This window comes from Mustela erminea, chromosome 4 (assembly GCF_009829155.1).
Source record: "Mustela erminea isolate mMusErm1 chromosome 4, mMusErm1.Pri, whole genome shotgun sequence".
Lineage (NCBI taxonomy): Eukaryota > Metazoa > Chordata > Mammalia > Carnivora > Mustelidae > Mustela > Mustela erminea.
In genome coordinates this window covers 137,402,538-137,421,317 of record NC_045617.1, presented here as the reverse complement: position 1 = coordinate 137,421,317, position 18,780 = coordinate 137,402,538, and the positions used below count along the sequence as shown (strand labels likewise).

Here is an 18,780-nt window from a genome sequence, read left to right as displayed (position 1 = left end):
GGCAAAAATGGGCAACTTCACTGCATAGCCACAGAAACCAGCAACATTCCCTATGGGGTCACTGCTTCTGGAAATTCCACAGTTAGAAATGCATTCCTTGGGATGGAAGTTTTGTAGGCTCTTAAACACAAATGCCCTTGGGAAGAAATCTTACATACCCATTTCCGCCCTTGTATGAATCAATTTATTAGATTTTTTGGTGAGCCCCAAGCAGGGAGAGAGGATGAAAGAGGACGTGAGGGGAAAGGAGCATGTCATCAAGGGCAGAGGAGGGAAGCCAGACAGGGTTAAGACAAACTTGGTGGGGGGGCTGCAGTGAGGGTCTCTGATCTGGCAGCTTCCCTAAGCGCTTACCAGCTGAATGGAAGCCCAGCCTCGGGGAGAGAGCCAACTGGGGACGAAGGGAAGGTAAATGGCTACCCCCCAGGGAACGCCAGCATCGTCCCCAGGCCTCTAGGGCTCCCCAGCCTCCCATTTCCCATAAAGGAGGTTCCCCAGCCTCCCATTTCCCCTCAGCCTTGCTAGGCACCACCGCTGTGTAATACGCACAACAGACGCCTGGGCATCTCATCAAAATGCAGATTCCAGGGGAGCCTGGATGGCTCAGTGGGCTGGCCCTCTGCTTTCGGCTCCGGTCATGATCTCAGGGTCCTGGGATCGAGCCCCGCATCGGGCTCTCTGCTCAGCAGGGAGCCTGCTTCCCACCCCCACCACTGCCTGCCTCTCTGCCTACTTGTGATCTATCTCTGTCAAATAAATAAATTAAATCTTTTTTAAAAAATGCACATTCTGATTCAGTAGGTCCCTGGAGGGAAATGGCAGGACTTGTAGTTTGAAATCTGGTTCCCCTTCCCGCATGAGGTCCTCACCATGGATTTCCAGAAGGTTCTTGGTGCCAGCCCTGCGGTGCAGCTCATCGATGTTCTGAGTGATGACCATGACCCGTCGGCCCTGCTCGTGCAGCCGGGCCTCACATTCAGCAATGGCAAGGTGCCCTGGGTTCGGCTCCTTGCTCAGCATGACCTCCCGCCGGTAGTGGTAGAACTCCCACACCAGGGAAGGGTTTCGTGCAAAGGCCTGCGGGGTGGCCAGGTCCTAGGAGTTGGGGGGAGAGAAGAGGCGGGAGTCAGAGAGAGAAGGCCAGGGTGCACTAATGCTCTGGGACACGGAAACAGGCGGCTTCTGGAGGGAGCAAGCTGGAACGCGGCTGCCAGAGAGGCCCACGTGGTGCGACAGATGAGGGACAGGGGCCCGGGGCCAGCCTGAGTCCCAGACCTGGGACTAAAGAGGGACCGTGGGGAAACCAGCTTTAACTTCTCCACTTCCAAGGCGGGGATATTGCCACCTGTCCCATTCGCCAGGCAAGGAAGTTATGGGCAGGAAGTCAAGCAATCTGCAGGAAAGTGATTCAGGTTGAAGCTGCTTTTTCATGGAGCCCCACAATATAGGAAGTCGATGCATTTATCCAGGAAAAAAAGCAAAATGAGAAGTGCCCGCTTGAGGTATAATGGTCGTAGTTGACGAACTCAGTTCTTTCTAATAGTAAGTAGAGCTACACGCATACACACAACAACGCATATAAAAAACAAGATATATATTAACAGAATATATTAAATATATTTTTAAGGATGATTTCTCTTCTAGGAGGGACAAATCTTACCCACAGCAAAAGAGAGGAGCATCGTTGTTGTCTGGGGCTGCCAGCTGATGATCGGGAAAGGCCACAGGGGAACCTCTGGCAAGATACAGTCTATATCTTGGGGTGCCTGGGTGGCTCAGTCAGTTAAGCATCTGCCAGTGGCTCAGGTTATGATCCCGGTGTCCTGAGATCAATCCCCACGTTGGGCTCCCTGCTCAATGGAGATTCTGCTTCTGCCTCTCCCCCTACTTGGGCTGTCTCTCTCTCTCTCTTTCTCTCAAATAAATAAATAAAATCTTTAAAAAAAGAAAAAAAAAGAAATAGTCTATATCTCGATGGTGGCGGTGGTGGTATTATGCATTTTGTTTGACTATAAAGGTCACCCTTCTATCCGGCAGTAGAGTCAGTCTTCACTTGGGGAGTCAATGGGGAGCAAACGTGTATGTTGTGGATTATCCGCATCTACATCCTGCCCTCCATGCAGAACGCGAGTGGCCTGAAGCAGTTTTTGGGTGCCACGGGAACGTGTCCACGTGTGTCCTTGGAACGCGGTGGTGTCAGACACAGTCTATGGACTTCTTTGCTTCCCCACAAACTCTGAGCTGCTTTGACACCACTGACTGCCTCTCTCTTCTGGAAGCACCCACTGAGCTTCTCTAATTCGGGGCCTGCTCTGTTTGGCCCCGCTCTCGTGGGACCCTGATGGCCCTCTGAGCTCCCTCCTCCCCTCCTTCACCTTTAAGGCGGCGATGCCCACCCCTACCTCCATAGGCTGGAGGGCAGCAGAGGCGAGAAAACATCCCACACGTTGCCAGCCTAATGCACTTAATAGGGCAGGAAAGGTTCACTAACCCTTCCTTAACAAGAAGCTACCTCCTAAATCTGGAATTCATGTACTGAAGTAACTATTTATGGTGGCCTTCGTTCAGCCAACAAAAGTCTAGCGAACACTTCCATGTGCCAGAGTTCTGGGAGCTGGGGACAGAGCAATGGTTAAAACAGACAGAACCTTCCACATTCCAATACTAGGGATTTCTTAGGCCGGGGGTTGGGGGGAAGTAGAGTGCCTAAGGCCAAAAGTACATTCTGGGCCCAGGATGGTGGGTGTTGGCTCCATCTGTTAAAATGGATTGAATGGTACACTTCAAAGTGGTGAGTTTTGTTGTACGTACAGTTAGCCATTGAACGATGTGGGGCTTAAGGGCACCGATCTCTGTGCGGTCAAACATCTTATGTGTACCTTTTGATTTTCCAACTTTACTATGAATAGCCTCCTGTCGACGGAAAGCCTTCCCGAGAACAGAAACTGTCAAAGAGCACGTATTTAGTATGTCATATGTAAAAGATACCATATTCTTACGATAGAGCACACTAGAAAAAATGTCATGAAAATCCTAAGAGAACATACATGGACGGTGCTGTCCAGTAGGGATCGATCCCAAAAGCACAGTGTCCCTTTACAGCAGGAACCATCTGTCAGTGCCTACATCAATATTCTTATACAGGATACAAAACACTGTAGATGTTATATGTATTACTAACAGCAGACATCAAAAAAAAATAAAAAGATAAGGTGAAAAAAATTCCTATTTATCTATGTGTGAAAATTCACATGCTGCTAATGAAGAGGTTGGCTTTCTGGTACCTGGCACAGGGGGTAACCTCACTTCAAGGCAGCTCGTCTGTATGCCTGTGAATGGTTACGGTATCTTTACGGCATATTCGGTATTACAGTCATATTTGTCGCGTGGTATTAGAAACCCTGTTACATTTTTTTAAAAACCACCTACCTGTGATGATGGGTTGATACAGTTTCTCCATTTGGGAGAAAGAGAGGCTGACTGCACCGTAGTGTAATTCTTTGAACGCAAGGTCATAGAACAGTAAGAAAAGAGACACATTATTAATTTTATATTAAATATTACTCGCTTTACCCCTATGTGAGGGTAAGCTGGCTGCTTCCGTCCAAGTCTTGCTTGTGACATACACAACGCGTTCTTAGGTGATGCCCATGATGGGGATGACATGCCTTTCTTGCCAGACGGTTGTTAGAGTCTCACATTTACACACACGCACGCACGACAGACCAGCGTGTCAAGTATATGGCACGATCTGTATTTATGACTCATGAAGTGGACCAGCACGGAGTCTTCAGACCTGCTGCCTTCATGCTGAGAGGGCTGAGGAGGACGAAGGGCTGGTCTTGCTGTCCCGGGGACAGCAGATGCACAGGAGGTCAGAGGGGAGGCAGGCACACTGAGCGTAACTTTACAGAAATACACTGAAACTTCGGTCCAGCTTCTTCACCGTCTCCTTTCTCTGAAAATGGTTCCATATGGTACCAAGCCTTCTTCCACCATTTGCCTTAGTGTCGGTGCCTGAGCCCATGTCAGAAAAGAAGTCAGAAATCATCCTAGATTGTTGGGACCCTTCTGCCAGGCCATCTACTGTCCCTTTGACTTCTGCGCAGATTCCAAGTCCTCCCCGCTCCGTTTGGCACTGGTTCAGAAGCTCTTGTCTTCATCAAGTTGTCTTCTGTTCATTCCTCTGCCATGGTGTCTGCTAGCGCTTGAATTTCTCCAAGACCTAAATCTTTTTTCTTTTTTTAAAGATTTATTTATTCTAGAGAGACAGAGAGGGAGCCTGTGCATGTGCGGGGGAGGGGCAGAGGGACGGAATCTCAAGCGGACCCCCCACTGAGCGTGGAGCCCAATGCGGGGCTTGATCTCATCACCCTGAGATCACTACCTGAGCTGAAACCACGAGTTGGATGCTTCACTGACTCAGCCACCCAGGTGCTCCCAAGACCCTAATCTTAAAGCCCTTAGTCCCCCACCTTTTCTGCCACACCCACCGTCTTTTTCATGGCTTCCTTGATTGCCTGTGTTGTAAATCCTGAGAAGTCACGCACAACATCGGGAAGCAGTTTTCTCCTGCAGGAATTTGTTGTTCTGGGCTTTACAGTATTAGCGGCTTTGTCTCTAACAACAATCGCATCTTTACTGGTGTAATCCTTGCAGACTTTCACGATGTTCTCTCTGCCGGGGTTCCTTTCCCTAGAGCACTGTGTGTCCTGAGCCTTAGCAGTCCTTATGACCTCCTGACCTACAGGCTGAATTAGAGACAATGTGTTTCAGGGGCAAGTAGACCAGTTTGACGACTCCAATGTTGAACTCCTGGGCTTCTGGGTGGCCAGGGGCGTCGTCCAATTTCTAAGAAATGTTAAAAGGCAGTCTCCTTACTGGCAAGGTACTTCATTGACGGGACCCTCCAGAAACAGGATTCTTGCAATCCAGGCCTTCTTGTACAACCAAAGGACTAGCAGCTGGTATTTCTCTTTTCCCTTCAAAACTCGGGGGTTATCAGCTTTATAGAGAAGGGCTGCCCTGATCAGAAACCAGAGTGCATTTCTATCAAACCGCAGAATTGGCCTTTCCCTTTCTGCCTTAAATCCCAGCCATCACTTCTGTTTCTTACTAATCAACATCCTTTGTAGCATTTTCTCCCCCAGAATGGGGCACTTGTGTCTGTATTAAAAACCTGTTCAGGGGCGACTGGGTGGCTCAGTGGTTAAGCCGCTGCCTTCGGCTCAGGTCATGATCTCAGGGTCCTGGGATCGAGTCCCGCATCAGGCTCTCTGCTCGGCAGGGAGCCTGCTTCCCTCTCTCTCTCTGCCTGCCTCTCCGACTACTTGTGATTTCTCTCTGTCAAATAAATAAATAAAATCTTAAAAAAAAAAAAAACAAAAAACCCTGTTCAGGCAGACACACTCTCTCTAAAGCGATCTTCTTAATGGTACCTGGGACCTTATCTGCTGCCTCTTGGCTGGTAGAAGCTACTTCTATTAACTTGGCTTTTTTTTTTTTTTTTTTTTTAAATCCAAACCTCTTTCTAAGATTATCCAACCATCTTTTGTTGAATTCTCCAGCTTTAGATCCTTTACCTTCCTTCTGCTGTAAGTTTGCTCTTTCTCAAATCACCTTAGAGTCTGTGGGTGTACCTTTCTTATAGCAATCCCCAACCAGCATCAAAGCTGCATTTTCAGGATGAGATAAAAATGCATTTCACAGGGCGCCTGGGTGGCTCAGTGTGTTAGGCCTCTGCCTTTGGCTCAGGTCATGATCTCAGGGTCCTGGGATCGAGCCCCGCTCAAATAAATAAATAAAATCTTTAAAAATATATATATGAAAAGTACACAGGAACTTTAAAAAAATGTGTAATCCTGGGTGCCTGGGTGGCTCAGTTGGTTAAGTGACTGCCTTCAGCTCAGGTCATGATCCCGGAGTCCCGGATTGAGTCCCAAGTTGGGCTCCCAGCTCCATGGAGAGTCTGCTTCTCCCTCAGACCTTCTCCCCTCTCATGCTCTCTCTCACTCTCTCTATCTCAAATAAATAAATAAAATCTTTAAAAAAAAAGTATAATCCTGACTTACAATATCTGTAGAAACATGATTAACTATGATAACCAAGATTGCTCCAACTCTACTTTAATTACTAGAAGAAATTTAAATTGTTATGTGAATAAATGCAATCTATACAGATCTAGAAAGTAAGGAAAGTGGCTGCTTTGCTTACATCTGAGACCTTAATCATACACAATTTGTACTGGTGCCAACGTAACCAAGGGGGGGGGGTCGTGGTTAATTTCGGAACTTCGCCCCCCACGACACACATAGGGCCCCAAGTCAGGCTCTGCCGTGGATTCATTTAGAAGAACCCTGCGGTGTTCCAGGGAAGAACCCTGGGAACATGGCTCACCTGAGCTTGCCATCTTCTCCAGTAGCCCCCCGCTCCTCGGAAAGTCGGGACTCCGCTCTCAGCACTAACGCCAGCCCCTGAAAGGATGACTATGTGCTTTGCTTTTGCAAAAAGCTTCCGAAAATCAGCCATATCTAAAGAGAGAATAAAATCTTCCTAACTCCCGTGTATCATGTGGACATTTATATCCTGTATCAGTTGTTCATATTTTGACATGACCTTCCATGAAATGATACTTTAGGATCTTCAAATAAAAATCATTCCTGTACCAGGGGTACCTGGGTGGTTCAGTTAGTTGAGTGTCCGACTCTTGATTTCGGCTCAGGTCATGAACTCAGGTTCGAGAGATCAAGACCTGCGTCAGGCTCCACACTGAGCGTGGCGTCTGCTTGAGATTCTCTCTCCCTCCCTCTTCTTGCTCATGAGCTCTCTCTCTCTCTACAATAAATACATCTCTAAAAAAATAATAAAATAAAAGAGATACAAATCTTTAAAAAAATCATTCCTATACCATGAAGATGCCGTCCCTGGGCCTGATGGACGACTGTGTAGCATCTTAAAGAAGCACACGCCATTGGCTTTGACACTCAGCTCCACCTCCTGTCCATCCACCTGTGAGAAGTGATGGACTGGCCCTCTGCTTTTCTGGCTGTTTGATGTGCTCAATAGAGTTTTCCCGAGAACAGGCTGCTACAAAGATTTTTAAAAGCTAATGGATGGGAAAACATCCTCTTCATAACAGTAAAAACAAGGTACTGTGGGGAGGGGGCGGGGGGGTTAACCCCATGCCCACTGGACTCCTAAACCTTCCCTTCCTTCCCAAATCCTGTTCCCTTTGGGGATCTTTCTAATTTACGCTTCCTTTGACATCATTACAATGTCAGAGTGAGAACCCCTCCCCCACGAACAGATGCTCTGCTCCAAACCTAGACATGTAACCTTCCCCTTACAACTCAAGTAAGAGCTGGACCCTTCGATGTGACGTCACCAGAGACTTGGGGTAACAGAAGAGAGTTGAACACAGCGAATACTGTGATGGCAGGTAACAATGGTCGCAGACTGTGGCTTGCTCCCTAGTTCTGCATCTTCAGGCATTGTCCCACTCGCTCTCTGGCCATCAGGGGCAGCAACCACCATTTAGTGAGGGCTCCCTGTGCCGCAGGCTCTGCGCCAAGCACTGTACATGGAGTATAATGTAGAATCTGTCCCTGCAACCAATGTCCTCATCCCAGGTTCAGAATGAGGAGCTAGACTTGGAAATGCCATTGTTCCTCCCGGGCGACAGAGAGGGTAGGCCAAGGCATGTGGCTGAGCGACACCCTTCTTTCCCAGGCACTGTGGCTCTGCAGGCCCTCATTCGGGGGCTACGTAAGTGCTATGGCCCCAGCAGGCCAGGCCTAAGAGTACAGAGCTGAGTATAGCTGCCAGGAGAAGAGACTCCCTCTTCTGCCCTCCCCTGGGAGCAGCAAATGCCAAAGTGGTGTTGCCCGTGGCCCTGACACAGACATCCTCTAACCTATGCTAACGCACTGCAGATTTTGGCAAAAATATGAGTGATTCTTCAGCTGATGCAGCAGGTTTTCTGGTCCCCCCCACGCCCGGAGGCAATGGCGACCAAGGCGAATCCCGAGAATGAATGAGCATCCCGAGAGATGGAACCCAGGACAGGCAGGATGGAAAACAGGAAAGAGAGCGGGATGGGGGCGGAGGGACGATGAACTCAGATATGAGCGGGAACGTGACTTCACCTTGTATCCTGAGCTGATAAGATCCTGTCGCTCTCCCAGGAGACCTCCTCCCTTCTGAGGCCTCATGCTCGCAAGCTCAGAGTCACTTCCATGACTGGCCCATGACTGTGAATCTTAATAAAGGCCCCACCCCTTCTCCCCCTGTCTGGCTGCTGGTGAGAAGGCACAGGAGTAAAAGCAGACTCTGAGAGACAAAGAAGCAGAGGCTCCAGCTCCCTCTCCCACCACATTCTTGAAGCTTCCTGAGATCACGATGCCAGCAGCTAAGTCCTAAAGGACTGAAGGTGGGTGCAGGCACACTACACCCTTGTCCTTGGGCCATAACCGGCCCAACCATGTGGCAGCCATGGCAAAGCTCTGCCCAGGCTTACATCCCCTTTGGAGATAGACCAGTGTGACAAGGGAGGCACACTAAAGCTGTCCCACCAGGAAGAATTCAAAAAAAGAAACCCAATCTGGGTGGATTGGAGTGTGCAGTCTGATCGAATCTCCTGGAAGGACAAGATGCTTAATAAGAAAAGGTACAAGTACTTGACCAGGGACTATGTGTGTGACTCCTGGCTTTAAACCCTACAAATGTCCTCAAGGACTTTGAAATTCACCTATAAAGCTTTCCCTAGCCCTAACCATCTTTTTTTTTTTTTTTTTAATCTGAAATGTAAACTCCATCATCCTACTGAGGAATAGGTCCTAGGTCAAAGTGACTTGTATTAGGATCTCACTCTATACAACTTCTAGAAATAAAAAGGTCAGCTCAGGTTTGGTTCTTAGAAAATGGGTTGTAAATATAATAATGTTAAGGTGGTAGAAAATCTTTAAGAAGGGGGTGGGGAGAAGAAGAAAAGAAAAAAAGGCATTTCCCAACTACTAAGCGAAAACACCCATATGTATTGTAGTTTTAAACCGAGACGGCCTACTCTGGGTGGAAGTCAGGCACACACTTAGCCTCGAAGAGCCTGCCCTGTTCTCCACAGGCAGGAACACCAAGGGATTCGGTTGTTTGCCATCCCTGAGCTTGGGCAAAATGGAAGGAGGGGCTGCTACGTCTTGAGCACAATTGCGGTATTAGAAAAAGTTATCCAGGGGCGCCTGGGTGGCTCAGTGGGTTAAAGGCTCTGCCTTCAGCTCAAGTCATGATCCCAGGGTCCTAGGATCAAGCCCTGCATCAGGCTCTCTGCTTAGCAGGGAGCCTGTTTCCTCCTCTCTCTCTCTCTCTCTCTCTCTGCCTTTCTGACTACTTGTGATCTCTGTCAAATAAATAAAAAAAATTTTTTTTAATTTTTTTAAAAAGAAAAGAAAAAGAAAAAGTTATCCAGAAGTTGAAAAAGAAATTAGCTTGGCCTTTCGATGCCATCCTAAAGCACGTCTCATAGGTCCACAGAAGATCCTTTATTATACAAATCTGTTAGGCTCTGTATTCACTACAGACTAAGGGCCCAGGTAGAGATAGGAATAGTATCCGCACAGTAGAACATGAACTCCGTATTATCCTGTAGGACAAACTCCAGCTCTCCCCTCTTGCTGAGAGGGGAGGGCTTTAAAAGACAAATCCAGGGGCACCTGGGTGGCTCACAGGGCTAAGCGTCTGCCTTCAGCTCAGGTCATGATCTCCAGGTCCTGGGATAGAGCCCCGCTCAGCCAGAAGCTTGCTTTTCCCTCTCCCTCTGCTCTCTCTGTCTCCGTCTCTCAAATGAATAAATAAACTCTTTAAGAAAATAATAATAATAAAAAGACAAATCCCATGTGAGAATCTTGAATGCAAATATTCTGGGAGAAGCAATAAAATGTTTCCAAAGGACTTCAGCTTGACCACAGAGAGATGATCTTAGACCTATCCTGCAAGGGGTTTGCCTGAGGGGAGAACACCGATGTGGCTTTCTCTAAAATCTTGCCCAGGACCCACTCTACTATCCACATTCCCCCTCAAGGTGCAGGAACTCTCAGGTTCTTCACATTCTACCAGAGACGAGGGGTGGCATGCTGAGGAAGACCTACTTGAACTTGGTCGAGCCATTGTTGGGCAAATCCGGGTTCCAGAGGAGGCTGGAGATTTCAGTCCACAGTACAGCCCATAAAGTAATCGGCGGGGAAGGATCTGAAGAGGTTGCATCAGGTTTCCTTTGTGACACAAATTCCTGAGTTGGGCTTTAGAAAAAAACCACAGAAACAAACAGAATCAGCTTATAGTTGTACATATATATGTAAGGATGCCCTTTACAAAAATCATGAGTAACAGATAGGGATGGTATTCCTCTTTTAAACCAATGGTTTCCCAGGCGCCCTGGGGCAGTGGTTCTCAAACTCTGGTCCCCACACCACCAGCAGCCTTGGTTGGCAGCACCTGAGATCTCTTGTTAGAAATGCAAGGTCAGAGGCTCTACCCCAAACCCACCGAATCAGAAACTTTGCAGCTGGGGCCCACGTCTGTCCCCATTGATTCTGATGAATGCTCAAGTTTGGGAAACACTACCTTACAGGCTGGGGAAGGCGTGAGAGGCGAAAAATCGCTTGAAAAACGAGTTCTTCTACTTCTTTACAGGTATGAAAAAAGTAAGAAAAAGGTATGTCTTCTCAATTTTTCGCCAAAATACAGTTTCTGAGAATGTAAATTCTGAAAATGGAGCCAGGCAGAGAAGACATGTCTGTCCTATGACAACAAATAAGATCTAGAAGACATCAAGCCAAAGGAACCTGTGACTTCAAGCACATTTAGTAAATTTGATCCATCCCTGAGGAATTTTGTGAAAGAAAAACAATCAATATTTGGATCAATGACACCAACAGGGTAATTGGCAGGGCTGACTTCTATCTGGTGGGTAAATTGTTTTTTGTTTTTTTTAAAGATTTTATTTATTTATTTGACAGAGATCACAAGTAGGCAGAGAGGGAGGCAGAGAGAGAGGAGGAAGCAGGCTCCCCACTGAGCAGAGAGCCCGACATGGGGCTCGATTCCAGGACCCTGAGATCATGACCGGAGCCAAAGGCAGAGGCCTAACCCACTGAGCCACCCAGGCGCCCCTGGTGGGTAAAGTGTTGTAAGAACTCAGAATTAAAGGTCTGTAGATCTAGAAAACAGAAAAATAACACATTTACCAAAAATTTACACAATCATGTCTTTCAAAATCCACAGAACACCACACTAAAAAAAAAGGTTAATTTTCCTGCAGTGAAGTATAAGATTGTTTAAAAATAAAATGGGCCCAAAAAAAAAATTTTTTTTTTTTTAAATGGGCATAGGGTTTCAGTTCTGGAGATGAGAGTTGTGGAGATTGGTCATGCAACAATGTGAATGTACTTAACGCTACAGAACTGTCCCCCTAAAAATCACAAATTTTTTGGTTATGTATATTTTACTACAATTTAAAAAAATGCACAAAGTGATTAAATGTGATTTGTTGGCTAATTCAGTATTTATAAGCAGACAGTTCACTGACTTCAGAAGCAACGGCAGGTATCCGCAGGGTAGAGGATATTGAGAGAAGTTAAAATAAATGTCTGGAAGACGAGGCTGAAAAACCTGTTATGAAAACAAAATTTTTAATGAAAAATAAATAAAGCAAATAAAAAATTTTTTAAAAGCCTGTTAGTGACAAGTCAGGTTCACTCCACAAATCATTCCAATGTGCAGATGTCACATGTTTAAAATTTAAAAAATAAAGACCTTCTCTCTAACCTTTAATTTTTTCACTTTTTTTTTTTTTTTTTTTTAAATGTAAGCTCTACACCAAGCATAAGGCTTGAAAACACAATCCCAAGATCAAGAATTGCATGCTCTACTGAGTGACCCAGCCAGGCATCCCAAGACATTTTCTAGAACCTTGAGTCATTACCGGAATAAATGTTGAGGGGGGAAAAGCCAGATGCAAACAGTGTTTTGTAAGAGAAAGGTTAGGAGATAGAAGTATATACCATAGTACTTATCTGCATTTGCATTAAAAGGGGGGGGATTCCCAATTAATTAGTAAAAAGAGTTGAAGATGGGGTGGGAAATAGGAGGTTAGAGACTTGAGAAGCAGCAGAGATTTTCAGTACATGTGTTTGTACGTTGTTTATCCAGCTAAAGACCACAAACACACCCGTGGTCGAGCAAGTTGCAAGGACAGAGAACCACAGTATGAAGACGTGCAGGGTGTCAGAACAGTGACAGAAAGGATTTATTACAGGATCGGGGCTTGGGTTAGCGAGGTGAGGGAGATTTCCTGGAGGGCAGGCTTCGTTATGGACTGCAGGCCATCAGGAGACAGGATACATTGGTTATCCTAGTGTGTCTTACCTAAAAAGTACAATGAGTGAGGGGCGCCTGGGTGGCTCAGTGGTTTAACCCTCTGCCTTCAGCTCAGGTCATGATCTCGGGGTCCTGGGATGAAGCCCCACATCGGGCTCTCTGCTCGGCAGGGAGCCTGCTTCCCCCTCTCTCTCTGCCTGCCTCTCTGCCTACTTGTGATCTCTGTCTATCAAATAAATTAAAAAAAAAAAAAAAAGTACAATGAGTGAAACAGGGTTTGAGTTGGGTTTGAGAGCAGCAGTTGCTCCTAGCCAGGATAGGAGGATGTTTTGTCATTTTTTGTGGTTTAGAAAATGTTCTTGTTTTTGTCTGGGTTCAGACCTAATTACGGAGTTGTTTTGTTTTTACACTGATTCACTGTGGTCATGGGGGAGCCTTGTCTGATGTCAGTGTCCTGTGAACACTATGCTTCAACAGAATACCAGGGTCCACGGCATAGTGCCAGGACAGAAAATACGGAAGCAAACCACATGTTCATCGACTTATAAAGGGGTTAAAGAAAACACACACACACACACACACACACACACACACAAAAGAACTGTGGTTCATCCATTCGACAAAATACTATTCCACAATGAAAAGAGCAAACTGCAAATACACACAAAAACATGGGTGAATTTTAAAAGTATTATGCAATAGTAACTAGAAAGAAGAAAAACCTAGCAGACCCTACTTTAACTGAGTGATCAAAATGACCATCACCAGTCATAAGACACACTGACGTCATCTACTTCCTTAGAGGATACAGTGAGAAGGGCAAAATCTCACTTCTCCCCCAAAATGCATTAGTTCTACTAAGAATACGTCAGAGAAACTTCAATTGAGGAAGCATTCTCCAGCAAAATTGGCCAGTACTCTTCAAAAAAAAGTTACCAAGTTTATGAAAAATAAAGACTGGGCACTTGTCCCAGGTTGCAGACTAAAGAGATATGACAAGGAAATGCACTGTGGTATCTGGATTGGATACAAGACATGAAAAGGGACACTAGTGGGAGAAGTGGCAAAATTTGAATGAAACCTGCAAAATTAGCAAACAGTACCGAGTAGCGAATAGTCAATGTCAATAGTCGGTGTCAATGTCCTGGTTTAGATCCTTGTTTTCTAGATTGGTAAGATGATAATCTTAGGGGAAACTGGATGAATAGTATATGGGAACTCTGTGTACTCTCTTTGCAACATTTCTGTAAACCAAAAATTATTTCAAAGCAGTAAGAAATAAAGAAAAGCATTATGCTAAGCAAAAGAAGCCAGAATCCAAAACCCGCACATATTTAAGAAATATTTATGAAATATTACATAGCAAATATTATATAGCAAATATTATATAGCAAAACTATAGGTACAGGAATCACATCCAGAAATCACATCCCTGGCTTCCTGGGCCTAGGAGAGGGGGGAGGCGGGGGGGGCCAGGGAACTTTTTCAGGCAGTGGAAAATTCTATGTTGTTATTTTGTGGTGTTTTCATGGAACTGTATAAAAAGAAGGGTGAAATTTCATAACACCTAAGCTGTATTTCAGTAAACCTCACTTAAAAACAAGAAGCAAGCATATTGACAAATTTTCATCAATATTCGTCTCTGCTGTAATCAAAAAGACTAGATAAGAAGTTTGGAATTGGGAAAAAGAGAGTAGGTTAGAAAAAAAAAAAACGTTATAGTTCTGGTTTCCAGAACAACCTTGTGGGACAAGACCCTCTGGATGCCAGGAGGCTCTCTACAGAGAAGGAACACAGGTCAGAGCCAAAGGGAAGACCAAAAAAGGCCCCTAGCTGACTGGCTGCTGAGGGAGCAGGTGAGCTGACTTGGGGGGCAGCCTGCAGACCACAAAGGCATTGTTGGACCATCACAAAGATCACCTCCATGCCCTTTTGAAAGGATACATGGGGAAAATGGCTTGGTATGATTTTTCAACCAGCATGGGCATCACAGGCTTTTGACAAACTTCAATTTATCTGGAAAAACTAATTATTTGAAACACCTTGGTAAGGAACAAGAGAGGTATTATGACAGTTTATTTTTAATTATGGGAAATTTTTAATATACACAAAAGTAGACCGGCATAGTGAACTCTTAGGCTCCCATCACCCAGTTTCAGTAATTATCAAGAAAAGATGCATTTGAGGATCTCAGATCAATCTGAGGCTTTAAGATACTGTCATAGAGGATCATTGTTAAACTTGCACATCTTGATAAAAACTGGGAAAACTCAAGTTCCCAATACTCTCTAACTAGACCAAAACCTTCTTACATACTGCTTGAAATTATTTATGCAATCATTTTTAGCTTAATATATATCTTTAGCTATTTCTCTCAAAGATGAAGATGTCTGATTCCATTGCTGCTTTCTAGTACTTAAATTTGGAGACATCAGTTTGTTCCAGAAAATTCTTTTCTTCTTCTGTAGGTTTTCAAATGTTTGCAAACATTCCTACTTCCTGTCAAAGGCTTCTAGATAACTCCTGAATAAACTGCAGTATTTTTTTCAGACAGGAAGGCAGGATTTTAAAAGTCATTAAGAACTTTAAAGAATTTAAGGAATTAAAATCCCATCAACAGAGGCATCAACAAAAAAGCAGCTAGAGATACTGCTCTTTGTCTAAATTTTTCTGCAAAAGGGTCTCAATGATGGGTCTTTTACTGAATTGCTATGAAATGAAGACAAATCTTCATTCTGTTTTGAGCATGAGTATTGAATTAGTTGCTAATTATGAACAGTTGTCAAAAAGTTGAGAATACTGGAGTGCCAAGCTGGCTCAGTCAGTAGAGTAGGCAACTCTGGATCTTGGGGTTGAGAGCTTGAGCCCCATGTTGGGTATAGAAATTACTTAATAAAATCGTTAGAAAATTAAAAAAAAAAAAAACTTGAGAACATTAGGGAATTTTTAATTGTATGATTGACCAGATTAGGATATATTATCTGGATTAAATGTTACTGATTTTTCACCTAAGTTTTTCTATTCAAATGTTTTCATTATTGAGTAATAAAATTACTTCCACCCTGACACTGAACTCAAAATAATAAAGCAGGAAAAAGTTTTACTTGCTCATGTTTCAATATTTCCAAAAATCACTAGTTTCTAGATTATCTGCCTAGGAAATGCAATTGCCAAGTACTTCTTGGGAAAACAGCTTTAGTTCTCATCTTATGTGAATTATGTCTAATGACACACATGTATTATATAGATGCATGTATCCATATATTCATGGACTATATAACAATTAAAATGCTTTCTAAACATTCATTATTTGTATTTCAAATCTTTTATCATACTAACTTATTATTTGTAGAATCTAAGTTTTTTGCATCTATCAGAATCAGAAAATTTCTGGTCTTACAAAACCATTCTATTTCCTGTTTTATTAGTGAACATTTCACATGATTTTTTTTTTAAAGGATGTGGGAAATGTTTTGCTAAATGTCCCATTAATTTAAAAGATGTTCTGCAAGTCCTTCATTGAATGTGCAAAGTAGAGATTAAATACTTTCAAAAATGTTTGGGGCACCTGGGTGGCTCAGTTGGTTAAGGGTCTGCCTTTGGCTCAGGTCATGATCTCAGGATCTCAGGGTCTCAGGGAGCCCCACGCAGGGCTCCCTGCTCAGCGGGGAGTCTGGTTCTCCCTCTCCCTCTGTGCTACTAAACAAATGAAACATTTAAAAAATAATAAAATAAATACACAGCGTTTACATGTTTTTGAACAGTGCCACCTAAAATGCACTCTCAAGATCAGAAATGCTCAGAACATAAGACTGTTTTCAACATGTTCCCACAAAGTATTTACTGGAAGCATCTTCTGTGCCAACATTTATTTGCTTTTCTAAGGGGGTGAGGGTGACCAGTGGTTCTACCTTCCACAAGCTTACAACCCTGTTCAAGTGGAAAAGCAAATTCCTCTGGCAGTACATCCACCGCTCTGGGGGAATGACAGTCCCCTGTTAACCAGACTTTTGAAATCACCTACTGAATTAGGGGGGGAAAAAAGGAAAAGGTCTGTATGTTCCCTGTGGCACCCTACCAATTCTGAAAAACACAGTAAATGAAATGAAAGGTTGTATCAGGAATTTGAGATTTAAAAAATTTTTTTTCAGGAAAAACAGTGATTTAAAACAGGAAGTGCAAAAACTTACACAAATAAATACTTTTTGACCTCCCTCTGAGCTAAGTTAGTGCTCTGTGCCCGTCCCCGGCTATGAACACTGCACAGTCCTCTCTGCCCTCCACCAACTGCTCTCGTCAAGGCTACCAGAGCCCAAGATCCGCCCTGGGGTCGTCTGGCTCCTCCTCCTCGGCCACGTCCAGCCTCTGACCCCTTTGATCATCTCTCCTGCGAAGGTTTCCTTCTTCTGGTTTCCCAGAACCACGCTTTCCAGGTTTGCCTCCTCCCTCCCTGGGTCTCCCATCCTCGGACTGCATCCGCCCTCCGATGCCCACCAAACGGCTCCCACCTCCCTCGGCCACGCCCGGGCTCCGGAGCTCTCCCCACACCTTCTCCCCGCAAAGCCTCAGGCACCTTCTCCTTGACCCTGACCTCTCCCTCTCCCAGCTCCCACTCCGGCCAGACTCGTCCGCAAGTCCTGAGGGCTCCCCCGTCCCTGCTCCGACCCCTCCTCCCAAGCCCGCAGCCACCAGCCCGGCCGCCGTCCTCGGCCCCCCGGGCCGCTGCCAGCGCCCACACCGGCTCCGCTCAGACGGGACGCTCGGCTCCGAGCCCTCCCGCGGCTCCCCCTTCACAGCGGCCTACCAGGCCCACCTGCTCCGGCCGCGTGACTTTGAACCTGGCTTCCTGCCCCCTCCCTCGTCTCTCCCGCGGCAGCTGCCCGCAGGCTATGCTCGGAGAACACCCGGGCTCGGGGCTCCGCACGTGCCGCTGCCCAGCCCGGGGAGACTCGACTAGGGGCGCGGGTAATTCCCGCAGAAGCGGGGTCCGCTCCCCTCCCCCTCGCTCTCCCACCCGTCAAGGACCCCGGAAGGGGGAGCGCGCATGCGCCGGCCGGCCCCGCCTCCGCCCCGCCCCGCCCCCTCCCGCAGAGGTCTGGGGGCTTACGGCTCCAGCGCACGGGCGGGAGCGGAGGAAGGACGCGGAGCCTCGGGTCCTCGCGGAGACGCACCTGCAAGAGGCGGGACGGCGGCGGCACTGACGCGGGGGCGGGCCGTGAGGGCGGAGGGGAGGAGCGGGGACGCGACGGGCCGGCACACCTGCCCTGCTGCAGCGGCCCCTGCCGGAGACCCAGCCCCGCGGCGCTCGCGAGCCCCCTTTCTGTACCCCAGCGACAGGTCTCTCTTTGCGGGACAGCGGAGGGACAGCGGAGCCGGGCAGGGGGCGGTGTCTTGCTGCGTCTTTGTGAGCGTCCCCTATATGTTGTGAATGATTACCTGCCCCGCGGCTGGATTGCACACCCTCAGGACACAGCGTTTCAAATGTTGGGGCAGCTCTCCCTAAAACGCTGTTTCTAGGGATGGTTCGTTGGGTTCCCAGGCACCACCACTGCGATCATTACCTGCGTGTCTGAAGGGAACAGTTTGAGGGTCTCTAGGATTCGGTGACCCATGTGGCTCCACGTGTCTGAATCCCCTTAAAATCTCTCATCTTTCTCAGTTTTGATTCAGGCTTGCCACCTGCCCTTCTTTTCCTGCAGTGGAATTGTTCATGGGTGTGCCATGATGTGAACGGGAGAAATTGAGAACTTGGGAGCAAAAAAATGTTTCCTTGACATTTGTTTTCCCCGTCTCAAACCTTCCTAGTTTGGCCGGCAATTCATCCCACTTTGGGAACCCCTCTTGTTCCTGTAGGCTGTACCAGCCCCTCAGGGGGTTAGGGAGTCCAAGGATATTGGGGGAGGCCCTCACATCTGGCCGTCTTTCCCTTCACGTGTAGATAGCACGGACATTGTGGCAGACACTTGTAAGAACTTAATGCGCATCAGCCAATTTAAATCTTCCCCACCATTGGATAATAAAGATACAGTAATCCCCACTTTACAGGTGGGGAAAGCCCAGGGAGGTCAAGTAACTGTCCAGGGCAGAAAAGCTGTTGACAGAGCTAGGATTTGCACCTAAGTGCTTGGGCTCCAGACGCAAAGACCCAGGCTCCCACATCTCCTGCCCGTCATTAAGATGTTGGTGCATTGCTTTTTGTGCGTGTGAGATTAGTCATTAGGTGTTCATCTTTCCCTTGATTCAGACACTGGGAGTGCGGGGAGTTGGGGAGGCCCAGTGCTCCTCACTACAACCTTCCCAGGTCTGAAGGCCCCTCATGTAGCCCTTTGCCACCACCCACAAGTTCAGCCACCTCTGACACATGGCATTCCATCAGGGGCCCAGAGCCTACACGACCTACAACTCGCCACC

At 46.5% G+C, this 18,780-nt stretch overlaps 1 protein-coding gene across 14 annotated transcripts in view; it reads right to left on the bottom strand.

Annotated features, from left to right (window-relative positions):
• The window catches only part of SIRT5 (sirtuin 5), a 41,055-nt gene extending 23,414 nt beyond the window's left edge, over nt 1-17,641 (bottom strand). For 4 of the 14 annotated variants that reach the window (XR_004285217.1, XM_032341134.1, XM_032341143.1 and 1 more), the window contains exons 1-5: nt 17,183-17,291; nt 10,140-10,289; nt 6,397-6,530; nt 3,430-3,498; nt 870-1,095 (exon numbers count right to left, since the gene is read on the bottom strand). Coding sequence is in view for 13 of the 14 variants with exons in the window: in XM_032341134.1 (XP_032197025.1) it covers nt 870-1,095; nt 3,430-3,498; nt 6,397-6,530; nt 10,140-10,254 (544 nt within the window). In the remaining variant the exon portion in view is untranslated. Of the gene's footprint in view, nt 1-869; nt 1,096-3,429; nt 3,499-6,396; nt 6,531-10,139; nt 10,290-10,614; nt 10,979-12,417; nt 12,442-13,472; nt 13,614-16,917; nt 17,002-17,173; nt 17,292-17,476 lie in introns of those variants that run through there. The other 10 variants (XM_032341135.1, XM_032341146.1, XM_032341136.1 and 7 more) reach the window with 10 other exon arrangements.
• Nucleotides 17,642-18,780: the final 1,139 nt, after the last annotated feature.